This window comes from Phoca vitulina, unplaced genomic scaffold (assembly GCF_004348235.1).
Source record: "Phoca vitulina isolate PV1807 unplaced genomic scaffold, GSC_HSeal_1.0 scaffold5, whole genome shotgun sequence".
Lineage (NCBI taxonomy): Eukaryota > Metazoa > Chordata > Mammalia > Carnivora > Phocidae > Phoca > Phoca vitulina.
Window position 1 is genome coordinate 55,757,693 of NW_022589708.1, and position 26,410 is coordinate 55,784,102.

At 33.8% G+C, this 26,410-nt stretch overlaps 1 protein-coding gene across 6 annotated transcripts in view; it reads right to left on the reverse strand.

The window, feature by feature from the left end:
- Window positions 1-26,410, reverse strand: part of ZC3H13 (zinc finger CCCH-type containing 13) — a 93,963-nt gene that overhangs the window by 61,805 nt on the left and 5,748 nt on the right. For 5 of the 6 annotated variants that reach the window (XM_032402999.1, XM_032402998.1, XM_032402996.1 and 2 more), the window contains exons 2-5: window positions 26,028-26,153; window positions 25,607-25,716; window positions 22,895-23,006; window positions 6,877-6,985 (exon numbers count right to left, since the gene is read on the reverse strand). In XM_032402999.1, the coding sequence (XP_032258890.1) occupies window positions 6,877-6,985; window positions 22,895-23,006; window positions 25,607-25,716; window positions 26,028-26,144 (448 nt within the window). In that variant the 5' untranslated portion in view covers window positions 26,145-26,153. The remainder of the gene's footprint in view (window positions 1-6,876; window positions 6,986-22,894; window positions 23,007-25,606; window positions 25,717-26,027; window positions 26,154-26,410) is intronic. The other variant, XM_032402997.1, reaches the window with a different exon arrangement.

Genomic DNA, 26,410 nt, shown 5'->3' on the forward strand with positions numbered 1-26,410 from the left:
TTTTTAAGATTTCATTTATTTATTTGACAGAGAGAGAGCACAAGCAGGGAGAGCAGCAGGCTGTGGGAGAGGGAGAAGCAGACCCCCCCCCGTGGAGCAGGGAGCCCGTGATCTGAGCCAAAGGCAGATGCTTAACTGACTGAGCCACCCAGGTGCCCCAACGTTCTTAATATATAATAAGAGTTCATACTGATTCAAAGGAGAATGAGCAAGGACACAAACAGGCAATTCACAAAAAGAAAAAAATGCAAATGATAGATAAATATAGCTTTTTCATGTATGAAAGAGTCATTTTTTTCTAGTTATAGTACTAAGTATTAGCAAAGGTACAGATAAAAGGTATGTTCATTTTCTGAAGGTAACAATGTAAACTACTACATCTATCTTGGAAAGTAATTTGGCAACATGGGTAAAAGCCTTAAGAATATTCATACCTTTTAATATAACAATTTTACTTCCAGTAATCCATTTTATGCAAATAATCATAGATACATAAAATGTGTAGGTATGTGGATTAAAGACTATATATATTTAAGTATTTCCTTTTGTCTTTAACCTATACATTCTCACTATTAAAAGTCTTAATTCTGGGTGGCTCAGATGGTTAAGCGTCTGCCTTCGGCTCAGGTCATGGTCTCCGGGTCCTGGGATAGAGCCCCAGAGCCCCATGTCGGGCTCCCAGCCCAGCGGGGAGTCTGCTTCTCCTTCTCCCTCTGCCTCTCCCCCTGCTTGTGCTCTCTCTCTCAAATGAATAAATAAAATCTTTATAAATAAATAAATAAATGTCTTAATTCTTAAGTACACAGGGTAAAATATGAAAATATGAAATTCCCTTACACTCCTCCCACTGCCATCCTTACTCCAGTGGTAACACTGTTACTAGTTTAGTGTTGTATGCATAAAAATAAACCTTTATATTTATACTCTTTAAAATAATGGGACTAAAACTACACACACTGCCCTATAGAAATATCTTTCCAGGGGCGCCTGGATGGCTCAGGGTCCAGGGATGGAGCCTGCGTCGGGCTCCACGCTCAGTGCAGAGATGCTTGAGATTATCTCTCTCCCTCTGCCCCTCCTACCATTTGCCCTCACTCTCTAAAATAAATACAATCTTAAAAAAAAAAATCTTTCCATGTCATGCGTAGAGATCAACCATTTTCATTTTAACATCTGTAACGCATTTCATGATATGAACATATTGTAATTTATTTAATCAGTTTCTCTCTGACACACACTCAGTTTGTTTTCAATATTTTGCTCTATAAACAATACTTCAGTGAACATTCTGACAGCTTCCCTGATTCACAAGTGCAAATTATTTCTTTAGGACAGATTTCTCAAACTAGATTTGCTGGATCAAAGAAAAGCATAATTTTATTTTAATATTGCCAAACTGCACTCCAAAATAACTTTGCCAATGGAAACTCCCACTTCATAATATTAGTATTTTTCATTTTCACCCATCTGATGGGTGAAAAATGCTACCTTTTTATTTTCATTGGCTTTCTTCTGTAGTGAGCCTGAGCATTTACTGACCACGTCTATTTCCTCTATGAATTACCTAATTTTTGTTTTTTGCCCATTTTTCAACTGGACTATATCTTTTTCTTGTATTTGTGGAAGTTCATTATATGTTTACATAGTGTTTTTGCTATATGCTTACACGTTACACATGTCAAATACTTTCTTATGCTGATCTTTTAATTATTAAATTACAGTTTAGTTATATAGAAAATTTAAATCTTTGTAACTCAAATAAGGCTTCTGGGTTTTATGCCTTACTTCAGGAGAATGTATCCACCGCTAAGATTACCAAAATATGTTCATATATTTTCTCTTCTCCTGTAATGATACTTTTGCTTTTTATGTTACTGCACTAGTCCCTATGATAAATAAATAAGAGGAAGTTTAAGTAACCAAATAAAAAACACAGACCTGGGGGTGAAGAGTTGGAAATAAAGGAAGCAACCAGGTAATGAAAAGTTCTGTAAAATAAGAATTTGTACTTGATCCTGAAGGAAATGGGAAATCCAAATTTTTTTAAAAGATTTTATTTATTTATTTGAGAGCTAGAGAGAGAGTGTGCGTGCACATGCACCAGCAGGGGGAGGAGCACAGAAGGAGGGAGAGGGAGAGAGAATCTCAAGCGGACTCCTGCCGAGTGCAGAGCCCAATGCGCGGCTCCAACCAGTGACCCTGAGATCACGACCTGTGCCAAAACCAAGAGTCAGACACTCCACCAACTGAGCACCCCAGGCGCCCCGGGAAATCCGAATTTTAAACAGAGGAATGAAGTGAAGCAATTTATTCTTTCATAAGAGCATTCTGTAACTCACAGGGTGGAAGAAGAGATTTGGAATACATATATCTGATAAAGATCTTATATCCAAAATATAAAAGGAATTCTCAACAATTAAAAACAGGTAATACAACAGAACAGGCAAGTCTGGAACACACAGTTTACGAAGCAGATTATACAGTGGGAGAAAAAGTTCTCAACTTTATTGGTCATTAGGGAAATGCACACTGAAACCACAGTAAGATACCAGCACACACCTCCAGAATGGCTAAGATGAAAAAAAACAAAAAAATACTATATAAAAAACAACAACCATTTTTAAATTATCTACTAAAGATGAACATATGCAAATTCTGCGGCCCAGCAATCCTACTCCCAGGCATAAACAGGAGAGAAATGGGTACATGTTTAGCAAAAGACATGATTAAGAATAGTAATAGCACTTTATTCATAATAGCTCAAAACTAGAAATTACTCAAATGGTTATCAACAGAAGAATGGATAAATTATGGTATATTCATACAATGAAATACTATATAGCAATAATAATGAACTACAAGTACATGCAGTAAACAATATGGTGCAACCTCAAAAATATATTGTAAGTAAAAGAAGCTAAACATAAAAAGAGTAGTGCTATAGATTCCATTTATACATAGCTCAAAAACAGACAAAACTAATCAATGGTGGTAGAAATCAGGGCAGTAGATACCTTTGGGAAGTGGGGGTTGAGAGGTGGTGACTGGAAAGGGAGCACAAGGGGGCTTACGGGATACTATTAACTTTCTATTTATTGATTTGGGTGCTGGTTATACAAGTCTGTTCTGTTTGTGAAAATTCAACGAGTTGCACACATGAATCATGCACTCTTCTGAATGTATACTATACTTTAGTAAAAAAAATTCTTTTAAGATTATTCTGACTTTCAAGAGGGGAATGAATTAGGAGACAAGATTAACCTCAAGGCATGAGGTTAGGTTATTTTGGTAAAATATATTTGAAGGCAATACACAAATATCTTAGTAACCAAAATATTAGTAGTCATGTAGAAAAGTAGATAGTTCTGAAAGATATTCAGTAGGTAGAAACGTCAGAACTCTATAAATGTCTAGGTTGAGGGGACGGAGTATCAAATAATGATTCCCAGGTTTGGGGGGCCTTGTTGGAAAGTGGTACTCTATATAAGGAAATCAGATAGAGATATCCAGTTGATAGATGCCTCAACTGAGAGCTCTAGATATTGGAGTCATTAATACATAGATGGTAATGATGCCCTAAAAGTATGATTTCATCTGGAAGGAAAAATTAAAATTGAGAAAAGGTGGCTAGGCAAAGGGAAAACAACTGAAAGCAGAAGCCACTTCTAGAAACAAGTGGTTCTCAAAGAGTGGTCTGAGAACTTCTGGGAACCCTAAGACAATTCTGGGAGTTTTAGAAGATCAAAAATATTTCTATAATACTATACTATTTGACCAGTTTATTATACTTTCCTGACTATATAGTGGAGTTTTCTAGAAGTCACATGATATGTAATACCATTAATAGACTGAATGCAGAAGCAGATACGAAAATCCTTATGTCTTCTATTAAGCCAGATGTTACAAAGATTTACAAAAACATGTAAAACACTGCTCCTCCTCGTAATTTTTATTTTTAATTTGCAAAACATGTCTATTTTTTGTAAACGTATAAGCTGGGTTTATTATTGTCATTGTTAAATAAATTCATAAATATTTAAAAAATTTCTCAGATTCAATTTCTAATACGGTAAGAATTGAAACAGATAATCCACCAGGCAAAGTTGTTTGGGGGGGGGGGGGGTGGCACAGTCGATTACACATTCGACTCTTGGTCTTGGCTCAGGTCCTGACCTCAGGATGGCTGAGACTGAGCCCTGCATCAGGTTCCACACTCAGCACAGAGTCTGCTCAAGACTCTCTCTCCCTCTCCCCCTTTCCCCCTACTTATGCCCTCTTTCTCTTCTCCCTTTCTCAAATAAATAAATCTTAAAAAAAAAAAAAAAAAAAAAAGCTGTCTGGGATCCTTTAAAAAAGTGAAAAGTGTCCTAAGACCAAAAAGTTTGAGAAATATTGGTATAGAACAATTTCTTCTGAGTCTGGCTAAAATTGCTACTCACTTTAGATTGAAAATGTAGAAGGAAAGCCTATTAAACTAGTTCACAGTCTCAGTATCTGGGGATTGAGATGGCTAAATCCATGCGTCAATATTCCTTCAAGCATATCTTTAATATATAGAGATAAATGATCAAAACCTTTGAGTTCTAATCAAGAGAAACTGTAATAAATAGCCATGTGTATATTTTATATGTGAAACTATATATAAAAGGCATCTACTCACCTTTTAAAGGAATTTTGTACATAAAAGGCTCCTGTAGTAAAATCACTTTAGTTTTTTTTAAAGATGACAGTCTAGAGCAAAGCCTTGGGAAGCAACATTTAAGAGAGAGATAAAATATAAAGAACCTCTGTAGAAGACTGAAGGGCTTCAAAGGAAGACAGAAACCTGAAGAGGGATAGATAGATGAAATCCAAGGGGAAAGTGCTTCCAGAAGACAGAGGCTCTCAAATGCTACAGAGAGATTACAGAAGAGAGACAAGTAGGTCTCCGTTCATTTAGCAAAGAGGAGGTTATTAGTAATTTTGAAGAGCAGTTTTAGTGAAGATATGGGTCAGAAAACGGAGTTAACTATTGAGGTGAAAAAGTAAAGACAATAAGGTACAGAACTACTTCAAGAATTTAGTTGTAAAGTGGGGATAAGCAGGGTAATGGCTGAAAGTCACATGGAGAGAAGAGAAAAAGTATCCAGATGGATGTTAAAGATACATAAAAGAGAATGTATGCTAAATGAACAAGACTTCAGAGGGGGGGAGGAAATCGGATCCAGAATATAGGGAAATACAACCTTATACAGCAGAAGGGAGGCTTCTTACATAGAGCAAAAGGGAAATAGTAAAGTTCAGGTGGGAAAAGGAGACTAATTTGGAAGTATGATAGAGGAAGTTGAGGGAGTTAGTGGACGGTGAGTTGCATGGTCTATGTGCAGTAAACAGCAGACAGGAACTATGATGGGTTCATTGGGAGATTTAAGGAGAGGGTTTGAAATAGCTATTATGAAAACAAGGAGAGAACTGTCTTAAGCTTTTCTAAACCGTTTAAATGGGAACAGAGAAATTTTTGTTTTTAAAGATAAGAAGTATCTAGTACATTTCAGAGTGTTTTTTTATCCACAAATAACTAAAATCAAAAGAATGCTGAGTGTGTTGAGTTAATCCTTTCAAACTTAGGAAAAGTTCACTATCCAACCTTTAACAGTAAAGGTCTGTAATATTTTATTTCAGTATATTAACTACTTAATTAACTACAATGGGACATTTTAGCTGCTTCTATTTTGTAGAAGGTATTAAATTGGCTTATGAAATCCCAATAAAGTAATCATAGGGAAGTTTCCTATCTATTTTTAGCAGTAAGTTTTAAGTAGACAACACTGTCCAAAGATGGAATGGATTTCCTTAAAAAATACTGATGTTCGAATTACTGGAGAGGCATTTAGCACACTTTTCACACATCAGAATACAAGTCCTCAGAGACTGTTTTAAATGTAAGAGTAAATATTTTAGGCTTACAGGCTCTTGGCTCTCACAGATGTCTATTCATCCACTGTAGCTAAAAAGCAGCTACAGAAAATATGTAACCAAATGGGCATGGCTGTGTTCCAACAAAACTTTATTTGCAAAAACAGGTGGCTGGCCCAAAAGCTATTGTTTTTTAACTTCTGGTCTAAGTTATCAGTTTACTGTTAAGGAAGTTGCTTAAATTCTCATACTCTTTAGTTTTGTCATCTGTAAGTACAATAACAAAGCTACTGAATTAATAAGGTAATTACATAAATTATATTAAAATGCCCAGCACACCCAAAGCATTCAACAAATGTGAGTTCTCTTTCTCTATATTTGATAGTGTGAGGCTACAGTGCTCACCTTCAGAAGGTCACAGAAATGAAGAAGAAGAGAGAATATTCATGGTGTGGAAAACAAATGCTAATTTGTTAAGACAATGATGCAAAGATGATTTTGCTATTTTTCATCAACAAATCTCTGATATCAATTATTCGAACTGGATTTCTTCTGAAAGATGAAAGTCTACAAAATTTCTTGGAAATAATTTTCCCAGATCCTTAAGATTTAAAAATCTCATTTTAATATTTTATGTGAAAAACAAAATTTAGACATAATTTTTTTTAACCTTGGTATTGAGGAACTAAAAAAACTTAGAAAAGTAATACAATTTCAAAGGACTCTGATGCTACCCAATATAGTTCTAGGGGGAAAAAGGATGGGGAAGTTGAAAAATGCAGTGTGAACAGCTTTCTCTGCCTTTGTTCCGCTACCACAAGCCATTTTCTGTATTCTAACTCAGTAAGGTAGAAACAAGGCAATAAGATGATTCTGAAACAACAAGGAGATCACAGTTGCAAAGTGTTTTGAAGCCCAAAAAATCTACAAAGTAAATAATCAATAAATTGACGATATAAACAAAGATTTTTTGAAACTCACCATCTCTATTAGTTTCCCATTCTACATTTTCTTCTTCACTTTCTGGAGTTCTCTCCTTAGTGATTTTTATGTCTTCCTTTTCCCTATGTCTCCCTCTTGAAGATTCTTTCTAGAAAGTATATACATACATACATATTACTATATTTAAAAAAAATTATGAGATAGTTACTATAATACAGAATATTTCTAGCTTCATTTTTTTTTGAATCTGTTTTGCAGATAATCACTTAACCACTAAGCAAAAAACGTGACAAGTTCTAGCGTTAGCACTGCAATGAGAATACTATTTTATTAAAGAACAGCAACATAGTAAAAGGAATAACTGAGATTTTAAAATATACAATGCAAATATTTAATCAGCACTGGATAGTCTACAACATACCAAGTTTCTATTTCTAAGTTTCTAGGGGAAAAAACTGTTTAAGATGGATAAAATAAAAGGACTGATAAGTGACTACATTAAAAAAGGACTAAAAAACAGCTACACTGTTCATAGTAGATTATCAAAAATAATTACTAATCTAAAATTTGTCATATACTAATATAACACCATTTCCCCATACACCTAAAGATAAATCCAAACTCATTTGATAATTTTATAAATGCTTTTTAAAAAAGATTTTTCCCTATTTTGATGAAACCAAAATGGTAGCTAAAATGAAAATTAGTCCTTATACTGTAGCTAAAAACCAGAAAATTCTACATTTTATTCCAAGTCTAACAGTATCCTACAGACAAAACAGGATGATAGTAATTTAGCTGATAACATTTAATTAAATATCCTATTACATAAAAACTCCAAACAACATTTTACTAAGTGGTAAGAAAATAAAGTAACCAGTGTTATGGAACTGTTACCCTCCTACCACAGTGTCTCACTTTTATTAAGTTTAAATCCTGCCTATGAAAGAAACTAACACACAAAGACGTTAATTGCTGAAAGTTCTTTACCAAACATATATGGGGCTGCTTAAGACACAAAATTAATTTCTCTTTGAAGTCTTCTTTTTAAAAAACTCTAGTATATATTATAATTGCCCCTAATTTTACATATTTAAGTATAAAGTCATGCTGTATCACTTGCTAAATGACATATATAATTGCTTTAAGACAGTAAAGGTGGACCAAAGTCATTATAAAAGATTCTACAAGAGTACAACCAGCCATGGAAAATGGTAAGAGGTCAAAAGAAAGAAAGAGGGGAAGGAAGGAAAGGAGGGAAGGAGGGAGGAAGGATCGATCCTATTTATACATAAGACAAAAGGAAAAAAAGGAACATGATCTATTTTTATTCTTAAACTATATTCTAAAGAGTATCAATGATGAACTAACTATTTTATATCCCATACAGTGTGGGGCTTGAACTCAGGATCCTGAGATCAAAACCTGAGCTGAGATCAAGAGTTGGACACTTAACTGACTAAGCCACCTAGGTGCCCTCCACGCAACTTTTGAATGTTCTGCGGATTAAACTCACTATAAATATAAACTAGTACAAGTTATATCAAAAATTTATAGAAAGTTATCTCCAAATTATTGAAAGATACAGTTTCCTACTTAAATTATCATGTAATATTCAAATATAATTTAGTTGAAAAGAGTTTCAGAGCCACAGTGCTGATACTGCAAAATAAACAAAGAACCTGCAAGTGTGTAACAGAGTATTTATAAGATTTAGAACCAAAAATGTAATCATCTTAATAAATTTCCTTAATAAGTTACGTAAATATTTCAAAACATTCACCCTATACAATGAAATTATGTAATTTTTGAGCTATTGTCTTTTTTTTTTTTTTTAAAGATTTAATTTATTTGTCAGAGAGAGAAAGAGGGAGAGAGAAAGCACAAGCAGGGGAAGCTGCAGGCCGAGGGAGAAGCAGGTCCCTGCTGAGCAAGGAGCCCATTGCAGGACTCAATCCCAGGATGCTGGGATCATGACCTAAGCCAAAGGCAGACGCTTAACGGACTGAGCCACCCAGGCATCCCTCTTTTTTTTTTTTTAAAGGCTATTGTCCTTTAATAGGACTCTGATACTGTCCTCAAGAGATCACATATGACTTCTGTTATTAAGTACTAGAGACTGAATGCAGGCTTCAATAATAATGGAATCTCATTCAAGTTAGAAGATACATTTTTTTTCCTAATATTTTGTCACTATCAAAATATAGGAACTGTTCTGATAACAATTATTACGAAGGCTCAGATCATTTTTAAAAATGTCACATTTCCCCATTTTTTTCAAGTCAACAATGTTTAGGCATAATTTGGTTAGGCATGTTATTCCTTTGTCAGTTATTTCTCCCTTTCATTTACCATATTCAAATAAACAGGGTCTGGTATTCCCTGTCCCATGTAGCACAGCATGGCCTGCTCTCTCACCTCTAGAACAGAGCAGCTCGTCATCTTATTTCTTTTAAATGCAAACATATTAATCAGATGTGCAGCTGTTTGATTACTTCATTATGCATTCTAAATTAGCCATCCCAGAACATGTACATGTTGAAATACTTGTTAATGAACTAAAATATTTCAGCCAGTGCCGTTGGGATAAGATATTTTAAGAATTCAGAATTTTTTTGGACTTCAAAGTATATTAAGTAACACCACCAGTAGGGTCTGGAGCAGCAACCTGTGATCAAACACACGAATATTTTTGCAGCAAAACATGAATTCGCCAATTGTATAAAGACTATAATTAGCTTCATGTCAATTAAAATTAGGTTTTGCTTTCAAATAAATCTATGCCTGACTTAGGAAAAATGTTTGGTTTTAAAAATGTCTTGGATTTCAGAAATGGAATAAATGATTGTGGACTTTTACTTTATTTTCATTTTATATTACATTCACATTTATTCCTTAAACATTATATATATGGACAGATAATATTCATTATGAATTTTGTTTTTAGATAGTAAGGAAGCATTACCAAGAATTTGACTTAAAAATAAGTATTGAGGTTAAGAGCTGAAAACCAGTATTACAATAACTGGATTAGCAACTAGAATAATAAAATGCTAGGGGTCTTTGTAAATAATATAATTCAACCTCCTCCTGCCCTATGTAGAAAATTTTTCTAATACTATATAGTTATGAAAGTCCTGTTAGGAGAATTTCAGAAAAAAAATTTCTTCCCTACATCTCCGATGATAGCTCTTCACTGTTGCATCCCTTTGTCCCCATTTTCAGACAGCTCTAAGTACTAAAACATTCTTTCTTACACTGATCAAAACTCTTACACCTCTCCAGAATTCTTCCTGATTACAATCAATTCTGATGCCTAGATCATGTAAAAATAAATCTAATACTTCTTTCACACAATAGCCCTTTAAATATGTGAACATCGGCATTACTAAATCTCTTCAGCATCTTCTTATACTAGGCCAAAGATATAGTTCACATTGATCATACATTAACATTTCAGGATTTTCACACTCTTCCTCACTCTGTCATCTTCCCTGGACAACTAATTTGCCAATGTACTTCAATAAAACGTGGTAACTAAAATTAATCTAGTCTTGTCAGAGCAGTATACAGCATATGGCTTTTACTTCTCCTGATGTAGAACTGAAATTATACTTGCATTAATGAAGTCTAACTTGTTTTGCAGTATAAGTTTTGGGTGGAGCTTAAATAAGATACTATAAGCTTATAAACTGTAAATTTAAACTACAATCTCACATAAAATAGAGCAAATTTCAGGGCTGGGTGATTTAGTAACACACTGAAATCATTAGGGATCAAACTTACTGCTCTTTTTCCTTTCTCACAGCTCTGCTATTCCTACTGTTGACTTCACATTAAGGCACATTTCTTTTACCATAATAAGAAGCAATCTAGGTTCTCCCAGTGTGCCTCTCCCTCAATCATGAAATAAGAATTCTTTCCTTTAGTTTGAGTAGGCCAATTTCAGTCACATGACTACATCTAAGTCAATAACTAACACCCAGGTAATGGTCACAGGCAAGATGACTTAGGCCTGGTTCCTGAATCAACTGAATTATCAAGGAGAATGGGATCATTTCTGACTGAATTAAACTAATCAGGCCCTAGCAGTGAACTGGGGTCAATTCCCCCAAAACACAATGCAGCTACAAAATGAAAAAGTGATGGAATGGATTCTGGGGAGTTCAAAGCAATTTACACTTACACTTTTGGTACTATGCCTCACCTCTTCAAAGTATAAGGCCACACTTTTGACAACTTCAAAGGCCATTAACAAAACAGACTGTCTAACCTAGTAAACATTTTCTCTGTTCACTTTTACTATTCACATTTCAGACCCTCCTTCTAAGGTCATTTGCTATCTCCCTGATACGTATCTTTTTAGATATTCTTTATTTAGTGAAGGTCTCCTAGTACTCAACACTCTCAATTTTATTTGAAAATGTCTGTATTATATCCTCATTCTTGAAAAATAATTTCACTGGGTATACAGCTATGGGTTGACAGATTTATCTTATTAGCACTTTGGAAATATTATCCCACTGTCTTTTGGCTTCCATTGCTATTGATGTCATTCTGTTGCTCCTTTGCAGGATGACTTGCCTTTTTTTCTTGGGGAATTTCTAATATTTTCTCTAACTTTGGTATTTTGCAATTGCATAATAATATTCTATTTGGTATGTATTGTGCTTTCTGTATCTGTAGCTTTGTCTCATCAATTACGGAAAATTCACAGCACTATTTCTTTCAATATTGACTCTCCTACGGTCTATTTTTTCCTGGAGTTCCAACTAGAGGTACATTAAATTTTCTAAGTATTTTCCTCACATTTTTGAACCTCTTCAACATTTCCTATAACTCTGTCTTTATGTGTTGCATTCTGGGTAATTTCTTCAGCTCCCATCTTTCAATTCAACAACTCTCTCTCCACAGATGGACCAAAGGCTTACTCTCTGACCAGCTCTAATACTACTAGTAAAAGCTTCAAGGTCACCACTAGCTTTCAGGTTTGCTACTTAATCCCTGGTTTCAATTCCCTGTTCGTGTTTCTTTGTTTTTGCTGCTTTTTTGCATTTTTGAGAAAGCAGCAATGCATTTAAAATGTGTTTGTCGTCACTTATCCAGGATCTAGTATTACTGTAATGGGAGGGCCCTCAAAGTATATAGACCATAATAGTGCTGAAAGGGAAAGTTAATACTAACAATTCTTTTTTTTTTTTTTTTTTTTTAAAGATTTTGAGAGAGAGAGAGCATGTGCCCACACAAGCAGGGGATAGGGGCAGAAAGAGAGAGAGAGAAGCAGGCTCCCTGCTGCACAGGGACCCTGAGATCATGACCTGAGCTGAAAGCAGATGCTTAACCGAATGAGCCACCCAGGCACCCCAAGACTAACAATTCTTAACAAGATTAACAATTCTTTAGCAATCACATCAAACTTTGCCCGTTGTTTGAAGTATAGCCAACTATTTCCCCCTTGGACTTATCCACAACCATTGGTCAGATCAAGCCACCCTAGGCCATGGTAGTGGAACTGACATTTGGTTCCTAAAATAAAGTCTGTTTATCCCTAACACAAGTTTGTTCTTTGTTAATGACAGGGAACAATATTATTATGTATTAGATGAGACAAAGAAGATGGGAAGGGGAAAAAAATCTACTTCGACGAAGTTTTCCATTTATCCCATATAATCTCCTTACATTTCCTTACATCTTCCGAAGGTTACTTGGAGAAACTTCCTTTGAGACTAATAGATAAAAGTTATCACAGAATATTTAGTCAAAGAATAACTCAATTATTTATATACCAATGAAGTTCTCCCCTTGTACTAATATTCACTTTAAAACAACTGTGTAAATTTGTCCATTACTAGCCTAAACCTATTATCGATTATAGTAATAATTCTGTTATATTAAAGAATATCGAGTTTTTAAACACTAATTGTTTTATACAAAGACTTTTTTTTTTTTTTCATATCTTTTATTTTTAAAGAATAATGATTCCAGGGACGTCTGGGTGGTTCAGTTGGTTAATCGTCCAACTCTCAATTTCGGCTCAGGTCATGATCTTGGGGTCATGGTATGGAGCCCTGCATGGGGCTCCGTGCTCAACACGGAGTCTGCTCATCCCTCTCCCACTGCTCCTCCCCGCTGCTCTCTATCTCTAAAATAAATAAATAAAATCTTAAAAAAAAAGAACAGTGATTCCAAACCCTATTACTCTAAAAATATAGTTTCACAAACACTAACATCATTAGTGAATTCTTAATTTTCCGTCAGAAGCTCTAGAATTAATGTTAATTCAAATTTTTCTTGTCTGTAATTTACTACCATATATCATATCAAAGCTATTAACTGGAAAAAACTGCTATTGAGATTATGGTTCTCACCTTAATGTTTTCAAAACTTTTCAACTGGACACTTCTGATGAAGGGTCAAATCTTTAAAAAATGAACAATGGTTCACTGATTTTTGGCCTGAACACTAGCCCCAAAACTCAGCTCAGTCTATAGCTATTAGAATAGATATAATCAGACATTTTAAAATTTTAAATTACTCATACATGTACAATTTCAGATCCTTTCAATATTACAGAAACACAGAGAATAAAGAAATGTAGATCTATACTGGGGAAACTAGTATAATTTGTTTACAACTACTGAAGAAAACTCCCCTAATAGGGTTAATGGAGATTTTGTTTTATGAAGTGATCACAAAAATTATATTATCTTGTTTCATAATAAGCAGAGCCACAAATAAATAAGACTGTATACTTTAAAGAACATTCAACAGATAACCAAACTCAGGTCATCTCTAAACACTGCGTTAAAAAAAATTATAATGAAAAGAGAACAGTTATTATCTCTGTATCTGTGCACTCAATACAGCAGTGAAGTACAGAAAGTATAGAGAAAACTAGACAGAAACATACCACTAAGATACTTCAACAAGATCTTCTCAAACCAAGAGAAAGTAGACAAAGATATTAAAAATACAGAAGATCAAAACAACAGAGGTTTTAGATATACTCTAGAATCTGAAAACTAAAAAAGTAGAAAATACTCGTTCTTTTCAAGCACACATGGAAAATTCAGATAAACTGACCATACCTTAAGTCACAAAGAAAATCTCATTAAAGTTAAAAAAATAGAAATATAAAGAGTAATAACACAGAACTTATTTTTTTATTCAAAATAACACACACATAACAAAAAGTTCTTCAACCTGAAAAATTTAAAACATGCAATTAAAAGATTATTGGATCATGGGTGAAATCCAAACCTAAAGAGGAGAATTTCTTGAAAATAATGATCATGAAAACATGACATATAAAATCCATAAATTCAGCTAAACCATTTATCAAAGTTTAAAGCGTTAAATACTAATATAAATCAAATGAAAACAAATGCTCAACCAATTCAACAAAGAAAAGGAATACAGTAAACCAAAGAATAAAAGAAATAGAATAAAAGAAAAAACAAATGTATTAGAAAAGAGAAAGAACTAATATAAATCCAAAAGCTAACTCTTTGGGGAAAAAAAAGAACAACAAAAAAAATAAAAACCAACAACAAAAAAAGAATACTGGCTTACCTAATTAAGAAAAGGGAAAAAAGCATAAGTATCTAAAATCAGATATAACAAAGTAAAAACAGGCTTTAGAACAAAGAAAAATAAAGAAAAACATGAGATTTCTTCACACAACTCTATGCAGTTTAAAAACCCAGAGGAAATAATTTTTTAGAAAAATACAATGACTTTTGACTTCAACAAAGTCAAAAGTCCACTAATTTCCACATTAAAAAAATAGTTAAAGGACTTTTCATAAAACAGTACCAGATTCAGTTGGTTTCACATGGGAATTCTACCAAACCGTTAAAGAGCAGAAAATCCCAACATCACTTATGATAGTCCAGAGCAAAGAATTAGTAATATTTTGTTATTATACAGTACTTGGACTATCTGTGAAATACTACAGTGTTATGAGAAAGGAGACCTGAATTGTAAACTTACACTGTAAACTCTAGTGAAACCACTAAAAAAAGTAAAAATAAGTAAACCAATATGCTAAAAAAGGAGAGAAACTGGAATAATATAAAATGTGTGATTCAAACCATAACAGGCACAAAAAGAGTAGAAGACAAAACAATAGGAACAAAGAACTATGGTAACAAACTATAACAAATATAATAGACATTAATTCAACTATATCAATACTTTCTTTAAACATCAATGGACTACATCGATTAAAACAGAAACTATCAGGGGCGCCTGGGTGGCTCAGTCAGTTAAGCGGCTGCCTTCAGCTCAAGTCATGATTCCGGGGGTCCTGGGATCAAGCCCCACTCAGGCTCCCTGCTCAGTGGGGAGTCTGCTTCTCCTTCTTCCTCTGCCCTTGCCCCCAGCTTGTGTTCTCTCTTGCACTCTCTCTCAAATAAATAAAGTCTTACCAAAAAAAAAAACCCAAAAAACAAAAATGGACTGTCAGAGTGGACCAAAAACTAAGACCCAAATACATGTTGTCTACAAGAAACAACCTTAAATATGAAGACACATACAGAGTAAAAGGAAAGAGATGGAGAAAAATATACTATGCTAGTATTAATCAAAATAGAGTGGGAATAAGCTACATTAATTTCAGACAGAGCAGACTTCAAAGCAAGTGAAGTTACCAATGACAAAAAGAGGCATACCATAATGATAAAGGGGTCAGTTCTCCAAGAAGACATAACAATCCTTAATATATATGTGCCTAACAACAGAGTGTCAAAATATGTATGGTAAAAACTGATAATACAACTGTAAGGAGAAGAAATGATCCACAATTACAGCTGGAAATTTTAACACCCCTCTGTCAAAAATGGATACATCCAGCAGGCAGAAAAACAGTAAGAACATAGTTGAACTCAAAAGCACCATCTGGGACGCATGGGTGCCTCAGTCGGTTATGTATCTGCCTTTGGCTCAGGTCATGATCCCAGGATCCTGGGATCGAGCCCTGCATCGAGCTCCTTGCTCAGCGGGGAGCCTGCTTCTCCTCCCTCTGCCTGCCGCTCCCCCTGCTTGTGCGCTCAATCTCTCTCTCTGACAAATAAATATATAAAATCTTTAAAAAAAAAAAAAAAAAGCACCATCAATCTACTGGAAACAACTGACATCTGTAGACTACTTCATCCAACAACAGCAGAATACACACTTTTCTCAAGCTCACATGGGACATTCACCAAAATAGACCATATTCTCAACCATAAAACACACTTCTAAAAGAAGAGAAATCATACAATGTCTGCTTTCAGACTACAATGTATTTAAACTAGAAATCGGTTAACAAAAAGATAGCTGAAAAATCCCTAAATATGTGGAGCTCAAGCAACACACTTCTAATTAATACACAGGTCAAAGAAAAAGTCTTGGGGCACCTGGATGGCTCAGTCATTAAGCGTCTGTCTTCAGCTTAGGTCATGATCCCAGGGTCCTAGGATCGAGCCCCACATCGGGCTCCCTGCTTGGCGGGAAGCCTGCTTCTCCCTCTCCCACTCCCCCTGCTGCTTGTGTTCCCTCTCTCGCTGTGTCTCTGTCAAATAAATAAATAAAAAATCTTAAAAAAAGAAAGAAAAGAAAAAATCTCAAGAACAATTTAAAAATATTTCAAACTAAATAAAAATGAGGTGTGCCTGGGTGGCTCAGTTGGTTGAGCAATTTGACTCTTCATTTTTGGCTCAGGACATTATCTCAGGGTCATGGGATCAAGCCCCATGTGGGGCTCCGTGCTCAGCACAGTCTGCTTGATTCTCTCTCCCTCTGCCCCTCCCCCCACTCATGCAAGCACACGCACTTGCTCTAAATAAATAAAATCTTAAAAAAAAAAAAAATGAAATACAACCTATCAAAATTTATAGAATGCAGTGAAAGCAGTGTTTGAAGAATAATTTATAACATTTCTAAAGATCTAAAATCCATAATCTAAGCTCCCACTTGAAAAAACTGGGAAAAGAGCAAGTTAAATCTGAAGTAAGTGGAAGAAAAGAAATAATAAAAATTAGAGCAGAAATCAATGAAATTGAAAACCTAAAGCCAGTCTTTGAAAAGATCAATAAAATGGGTAAGCCTCTAATCAGGCTAACTAAGAAAAAAAGAGAGAGAAGACATAAGTTAGTAATATCAGAAACAAAAAAGGAGACTTTACTACAAATCCCAAGGACGTTAAAAGGATAATAAAGGAATACAATGAACAATGCTATGACCATAAATTTGATAACCTAGATGAAATAGTCTAATTCCTCAAAAAAGACAATCTGCCAAAACTCATAGACAATCTAAACAAGCCTGTATGTAGTAAAGAAATCCAATCAATAATTAATAACCTTCCAAAACAGAAAGCACCAGGCCCAGATGGATTCAAATGTGAATTCTATCAAACACTTAAGTTAGAAATTACAGCAATTCTCTGGTCTTTTTCAGAAAATAGAAGGAGAGAGAATACATCCTGACTCATTCTATGAAGCCAGCATAAATACCTAATACAAAAACAAGACAAAGACATTACAATTTTCTTGTAATGACATAGATGTCTCAAGAACATAGATGTAAAAATCCTGAAAATATTAGCAAATCAAGTCCATCAATATATAAAAGAATTGCACAACACAACCAAATGGGATTTATACCAAGTATGCAAAAGTTGGTTCAACATTTGAAAGTCAATTAATGTAATCCATCACAGCAACAGACTAGTGAAGAAAAATCATATGATCATATCCATGGACATGGATATCCAGTAAAAGCATCTGACAAAATCCAACACCCATTAGTGATAAAAACTCTTAGCAAACTAGAAATAGAGGGTAACTTCCTCAACTAGATAAACTAAAACTTAGGAACTAAATATACTCATACCATACAATCCTACAGTGGCATTCCTTTGTATCTACCCAAATCAATTGAAAACTTGTGTCTACACAAAACCTGCACAAGGACGTTTATAGCAGCTTTATTCATAATTGCCAAAACTTGGAAGCTACCAAGATGTCCAAAAATTAGTAAGAGTAGTTACCTATAGAGAACAGGGTAGAGCAATCAAGAGATAAAAGGTAGACTTTTCAGAATGTAACCTGTTTTGGAGATTTAACTTTGCAGTGATGTAAATGTTTTATGATTAAAAAACAAAGTGAAGGGGTGCCTGGGTGGCTCAGTCAGTTAAACATCCGAGTCTTGATTTCAGCTCAGGTCTTTATCTCAGGGTCATGAGTTCAAGCCCCATGAAAAAAAAAAGGAAAGAAACCCTAAAACAAAAATCAAAATTAAATAAAACAACCCAACTATTGTAACAAATTTGATTTTATATCCCTAATAGATTTCACAGATATCTCCCTAATGAGATATACCCTAAGAACTACAAAGAAATCTTAAACTGTTCTCCGTGATCTTATTATTAATGATATTATTGTTAACTGTTATTCTGGAACTGTTAACATAAGATAAAGCAATTGAATGTCAACAGGGACTAATAAAATATTAATGTGCATACAATTACTAAAAATAGTGCCAAAAATTAGTTGTCTATGATATGAGCCTAGTATACAAAAGGGGCCACAATCCAACTCGTTCTCTTCCCCATCTTAATGTCATGGAAAGCTTAGTTAGGCTTAACATGTCCCCTCCACTCATTCTTTTGGTCATCAAATCCTACTGACTCTACCTCAAGACTCTGAGTTAAATTTAATTCCACTGTGTTAAATTTGGTTTGGATTGTCCAGACCAGCCCTTTACAACACAAATATAACACATATGTAATTTGGGATGTTACTGTTTCTATATTAAAAGGAAAAAAACAGGGAAAATTAAAATTCTGGTAACATATTTTACCTAACCCACTATATCCAAAATATTATCATTTCCAACACATAACATAAAAATTATTAATGAGCTATTTGGCTTTTATTTTACATATTAAGTCTTTGAAATTCAGTATGTATTTTACACTTACAGTACATCTCAATTCAGACTAGCCACATTTCAATTGTTCAACAGCCTCACTGGAGCACAGACCCTAGGCCACCAGGGGTTCTCAACACTGGCTACACATCAGAATCACTTTTCATTTATTCAGTAAGTGAACTTTACTAATTCCAGGGTCTGGAGGTGAATCTGTGAACAAGAATAGATTCCTGGCATACAAATCTCTTTTCTCTTGCCAAACCCTGACTGATACATTAAGACTATTCACAATGTGATCTACCTAATCTACCTCTTCAGCCCTCACCTCAAATTCACATGCTGTAATTTCTATACGTTAGGCACAGAGAGTCACAGTTTCTCAAACACACTAGTCTTTTAAAACTCCTTACTGTTGCTGTGTTGGTTTTCTCCTCTTTCTAAACTTTCACTACCCCGTCTTTCACCCCACCTACCCTTGCAACACTCAGTGCAAATGTCATTTCCCTCTGTAAAATGTTCTCTGGTTCCCCAGGCAGTTATTTATTCCTTTCACTGTGTGTTTTGCTCATCTCTCTCTGTCATGCTATCATACTCTACAGAATTACAATTTATCTATTTATGAATTTGTCTCCCCACAAGATCACGGGTTATCAACCTCAAAACTCAAACACACTGGAGCTGAATTCAGTGGCAGAGAAGGGGTAGAATTACAGTTAGTTTGTATCTTAACTTAGCTACGCTATGTTATCTAACCTGTAGCTGCCCCTACCTAAACTAAATCTGACTTTCCCACAGAAATTCATTACATAAAGATCAACAGATGTCTGTGTTGCAGTAGGAATGTATCACAGAAATGATCAGCATTTGTTATCCTAGACCAGATAGATCACTCAAAATAATTAATACCCTGGTATCCTAGCTTATTAACAGTTTTCTCTTAAGTTTGGACAGGGAATTTCCTAAAACCTGATCACTCTTCTCACTATTACCCTTAGGTATGCATGACACTCAGCACCTTTGAGGGCTTTCTCATCTAGGCAAAGTGAGAAACAGGCTTCAAATTTCTTGATGAAATGCCAGCTCTGCTGTCTACTAAATTCATATGCTGAACATATAAACCTTTATGATCAGCAACACACTTAGATTTAGATATCTGTTAACAACCTAAATCTCTACTGCTGATATTCATCTCCTACTAAGAGCCTAACACCAATTTATATTGAGAGGAAAGGCCAAGAGCTATTCTAATACCATACATACCATTTATTAAACAGTCATCATGGATTAGCCACTCACGTTACTTGTTTTACATATATTTTCTTCACAGCAACACACTGATAGAGCTATGGCCTCCATTTAGATAAGGAAACTGACTGCAGAGTTAAAAAACAATTCCTAAAATAATGTCTTCAGAATATGAATTCTGGATGTTTGCCTTTTAAACTACAGTCCATTTAGTGGTATGCTAGATAGAGCCAGTTCACACTGACTCACAAGAGCCAACTGTTTAATTTTTAGGAATTGTGCATGCCATTGTTAAACACAGCTATGATTAAAAATTAAATGCTATAAGCTAACAATTACACAAATAATAAAAACAAAGGTAACTGTTACTCAAAACTCACTTCCTAAATATTTCAGTACATTTTACTCTTGAGGTTAATTGCATTTATTTTATGTGAGTGTGTGTACATATATGTGTGTATGTGTGAAAAATACTATATAATGGTGTGAAAATGAGTATCTCTTCCAACTCTGTATTCAGCAATACCACTTTGCTAGCTTGAAGCTGACTAGGATGAGAGCATTTATGCCAAAGAAATTGGCAAATCCTACAAAGCATGGCTTTTTTTCCCTGAGTGGCTGTTAAACATTACCAGCAAATCATGGAGTTCATTCCTTATTCTGAGTAATCGGTTATTTCAAAATACAATACACATGCTCAGCCCCTACCCAGAAATTCTAATTCAATAGATCAGGGGTAGACTATCAGCATGTATTTCGCAAAAGACTATCTCTCCTCCAAAAGAATTCTGATATGTACATACCTCTAGCTGAGAATTACTTAGACTTCTAAAGCAGTATTATGTATCATCAGACATTAGAAAAATACATACTTAAAAGTGTATTACTTTAGGTTCCTGAATTTAAGTCTCTACAAACTATAATGTAAAACTGTACTGCAGCTTTTTTATCAAGGATCAAAAACAGTCATAAACTAGCTTCTATGTAGCTTAAATTATTAGAAAGGTTTCTCTTTAAACAATTCGATAATTTTAATAAAAAGATTATAATATGAGACAACTAAGATATCCACATGAAATGAAAAAGAATAAGGCTGGACCATAAATAAAAATTAACTCAAAATGGATCAAAGCTAAAGCTAAAGCTCAAAGATTCTTTGAAGAAAACAAGGCATGTATCTTTGTGACCCTGAATTAGGCAATGGTTTCTTAGATAAGACACCTAAAACACAAACCACAACAAAAACAGATAAATCGGATTTCATCAAAATAAAAACATTTGTGCTTTAAAGGACATCATCAAGAACATAAAATGATAACCCACAGAATGGAAGAAAATTTTTGCAAATCATAAGTAAGGAATTTGTATCTGAAATATATAGAGAGTTGTTACAAATCAACAATAAAAAGACAACCCAAATTAAAAATTAGGAAAGATCTGAAAAGACATGTCTCTAGAGAAGATAAGTAGATGGCCAATAAGCACATCTTATTGTTCAATATCACTGATGTTCAATATCATTAACCATCAGGGAAATGCAAAAACTATAATGAGATTACCACTTCACACCCATTAAGATGGCTCTAATCAAAGAGTTCAATAATAGCAAATGCTGACAAAGATGTAGAGAACTGAAATCTCACACACTGCTGGCAAGAATGTAAAATGGTATAGTTGCTTTGGAAAACAACATAGCAGTTTCTCAAAAAATAAACTTGGGTTAGTATATGACTCAGCAATTCTACTTTTAGATATAAACCCAAGAGAAATGAAAATATATGTCACTCAAAAAACTGTTTATGGATGTTTATACATAAAAGCCAAAAGGTGGAAACAACCCAGATGTTCATCAATTAATGAATGGATAAACAAAACATGATATATTAATACAATGGACTATTATTTGGCAAAAACAAGGAATAAAATATCGATACATCCTATAATCTTTCATGAACCTTGAAAACACTATAGTAGGTGAAAGACACAAGTCAAAATCAAAGCCACCTTTTACATGACTCCACTTAAATGAAACATCCAGAACAGTCAAATCTACAGTTACAGTAAGTGGCACAGTGGTTGCCTAGGGCTGTTGGTCAGTTGGATGATACAGGTATTACCATTAAAAGGTATGCGGGGTTTTTTTCTTTCTTTTTTTTATGATAATGAGAATGCTCTAAAATTGATTGTGGTGATGGTTGCATGACTCTGGGAATATACAAAAAACCACCAAAGTGTACGCTTTAAATGGACGAATTGTATGGTACGTGGATTATATCCCAATAAATCTGTTACAAACACGTATACATAAATTTCTTTAAAAAAATTAGCTCAGGACAAGATTTCCATATCTGAAACACTGATGTTTTCTTTTATTCAATAAGCTACATCATAAAACATATTTCTCTTTTGGCTTCATTGCCAGGAAATTCACCATTAAATTTTGTAGTCACATGAGCTTTCCTTCACTAAGTTCTCTAGTTCAGTTTCTGTCACCACATGCCTTGCTTTCATTGTTTTAATTTCTAAGTGTTCTACTGTAACCCACTTCAATCTTTCTTGGAAATAAGCAGGATATGATGGCTGGCTGAATTCTGAAAATATAAGAATACTTTTAGAAAAAAAAAAAAAAAGGAATACTCTTAGATAGTAATGATGCCCACCAAGATACAGAAATCCTATGTTCAGCTTGAACTCTGCTAACCAATTCCCTTCATCTTAACTACCATCAAGAACTGATTCAGACAATTAATGAGTTTTCCCAGAGGACTTTTTTCTTTAAATTACATTATCCATATAAAACATTATAATGTGGTATTACACATCTACCATAGATTTAGCACACAAGATAATAAATCACTACTGAAATTTAACTTTGTTTTGGGAAATTCATTCCTACCCTAACAGGTGAGGATGACTCCTCTGTATTTCGTTTCTGGGACTCAGTGTCCACATCTTGGCGCTTGTTCTTCATTCTTTCTCTAAGATCCCCTGTAGGTCTTTCTGGTGACCTTTGAACCAAAAAACAAAAACAAAACAAAAAACAAAACAAAACAACAAAAATCTATATTTATATAACATTTATAAGAATGTATTTACAGAAATACCTCACAAATCTCAATAAAATTTTTCTGTCCATGGCTCCTAATGTTCAGAAAAACAATCTGCTTCAGCTTAAATATTAATATATAAAAAATATGAGCATCACTTACAAGTTTTCTCCCCATGACAATCAGAAATGTATACAATAAAATTCCATGGGGTGGCAGGTACTGGTGACATGAATAAGAAACTGTATGTGAGCCAAGAAAAAGGAATTTATAATTAACAGCTTAATTTGTTTTTCTAAAAATCACATAAAGGTATTAGTTATATTTGAAAGTAAAAAGCAGGAAGATAAAGTTTTAAACCACAATGTTGTAAAATTAATCAAGAGGTAACAGTATTATCATGCATACATATATGTGGCTGGATGCAACATCAACAACAGAATTACTCATCTTAAGAATCATGAGACACAGAGGAGTTTTGTGTTATTCTTGTATCTTTTCTTAAAATTTGAAATGATTTCAGAATAGAAAATAGTTAAAGGATTTAAAGCAAGATTTAGGCAGTGGATTTCTTTTTAATTAAGGAAAATCATACATATTTATATTCAACACTCATAAGCATTCGTAATTCATACTGAAAATGTGACAAATGGCTATCCAATTATTTTTACACCATATTAAGTGAGAAAACAAAGCAGACATGGAAAACACACTGCCTTTAAAGAATATTCCTAGAGGACCTTTTAAAAAGGGCAAAGAAGTTAAGGAGTGGTAGTTCCTCACTGGCCACCAAAAATACTGTACACAATATTTTTTTTAACGATATAAACAAATCACATAAACATTTACATCTATTTCAAGTAATAGTTACCAATCAAATCAATTCTTTATCAATACAAGTCACATGATTAATGAAGAAATAATTTCAGTTAATTCACTTTAAAGGATCTCATTAATATCTGTATGTACATTTTATAGGACTATATTAAATGTTTTAATAGTTAAATCTAACCTTGAAAGTGGAACTTATTAAAAACCAGTACTTAAATGCTTTAAATTATAATTATGATGTAAATGTACATCTTATGTGCCCTGGTCTCCTTTATATAATAAGACAATTTATTAAGAACTTATTTCTACCCTAAGCAGCACCTAACAGAGTGCTCTACATAAATGAATGCTCAATAAATGACTTAAATATTTTGTGACTAAGCATTTCTGAAATACACTGCTTTTCTTTCCATCTTTCAATCACATTATGAGCTGTATTTTCTTCCCTATCAAAAAAGGAAAAAAAGACAAATCCAAAGGGGGTTATCAAATGGAAAAACATGCACAAAATAACAACAAAAAAAAGCCTTTATTCTAAGTCTAGTAATGACACTATTTCTTCCCATTTTAGACAAATTTCTCTGCCCACTTTCCTCAAAATTACCTCTTATATAAAAATTTTGTGTCAGTTAACAATAAATTTCACAGATGAATTAAAATGTTATTAAAAGTGTGGTAATAATATGAACAAAACATTAAAATTATTGAAACACTTTACCTAGGTATAAATTTATACAGATAATTAAACATATGTTTAAGAACTGGTTTTCCTACATTAACAGAAGGCACAGGTGACAATCTAAATACAAATAAAACAGAGTATTCAGCATCACAAGTAAACTAAAATGTACGTCTAAGTGAACAGGAAGTCAGTTAAGGGTCTGAATTTTAAATTCTATTAAGCTTCAAAATCTATACACACACACACACAAAATCACCCATTTAAAAAAAATCTACAAATGCTAATGTTCAGTTTCTATACTATTGCTGTAACCAAAGCAATCAGCACACCCAATTTTAGGACCTGGTTAACTATTTGTTTACCAATCAAGTTTAAACTGTTTTTGTGACAACCTTTACATATGTTACATATTTAAATATCATAACATAATCATCATGAACTGAACTGAAAGAAAAATTAAAGGTCTTTATTAGGAAAGTTTCATTTAGCTTTGCCTTTATTAAAGGCAAAAAGATGTCCTAAATAGGTAGTAGTACCATTATCTACATATAAGTACATGCTTTCATTTACATTAATACATTGTGATAAGGGATTTGGCAAATGCATTTAATGTACAGAGCTTGCAGTAGACTCTTATGTCATTAATATTTGAATTTAGAACATCTTAAAAAGCTGAAATTATATCCTTGTTAAATTTTAATTTTTTAAGAGTTAAAAAGTCTTTCCTTAGTGAAAGTAAATCCATGAAATTCTGCTATCATAAACCATTTTAGTACATAACTGGGGTTAGGGGAAGTCATACATATATTATTAAAAAAATCTACTGGCAAAAACAGTAAATACTGCGCAAATAACTTTAAAGCGTACATTTTATTAATCTTGAAATTAACAACTAAAAAGATCTTGTTGATCTTTGACTATTGATAAGACCACCACCAAAAGAGAAAAATCTAATCAAATATATGCTTGCATTTCAGATTTTTACACTAGATAAATTACAAAAGCCATCTCCTAATAGTATATGAACAATTCAAAGTTCTTAATTTACCTTCTATAATTGCTGCTATAACCTTTACCACGGGGTGAAGGGCCATGTACGAATCTACATGTGTTTCCATAGAGGCAGTTGCCAGTCTTCAGCCAGTTACGGCACTGTGTCTAAGAGACAGATATTACTATGTAAATTTCATATTTATTTCTGGAAAAAAGATGCTAGTGGGACAAAATTAAAATAAATGCTACCAAAATTCCAGCTACCCTGAGATAAATTATTCATTCCCCAAACAATAAAAACATCAGGAAAAAAACCCATAAAAATTATTACTCTTTTCACTCTTTCATGAAACTCAGTTTTAAAATTTTACTGAACATTCCTATAATACAACAACCTGTTCACCTTTATGATACAAATCAGTATTCAAGAACAGGATTATAAGATAACCCCTGTGACTGAGCTAGTGACAACTCACCTCTGCTGTACTGCCAGTGCTGGGTCCAAGCCTCTCAAATACACTGGGTCTTCGGGATGTGCTATCAGATATGGTCTTGGTATTTTCCACTGTGACCTTCCTTCTAATTTTTGACATTTTGTACTACTTTAACCAAAAAAGAGAGAGGCAAAACTGTAAAATTCTTCAGTTATAAATTAACTGAGCCCATAACTTACACGTAGATAAAGCTGTAGATAACACTGTAAAATTATGGGGAATTTTTCTCAGAAGAAAAAAGGCATAGGAGAGGTCACAGGTAAATAGAAGGTATCTTCTAAGGCACAGCACATAAATGAACTTACAACAATGTTGAAATCTGTTGGCTAGAATTTTTACTCTTCTGCAGAGTGAAGGAATAAAAT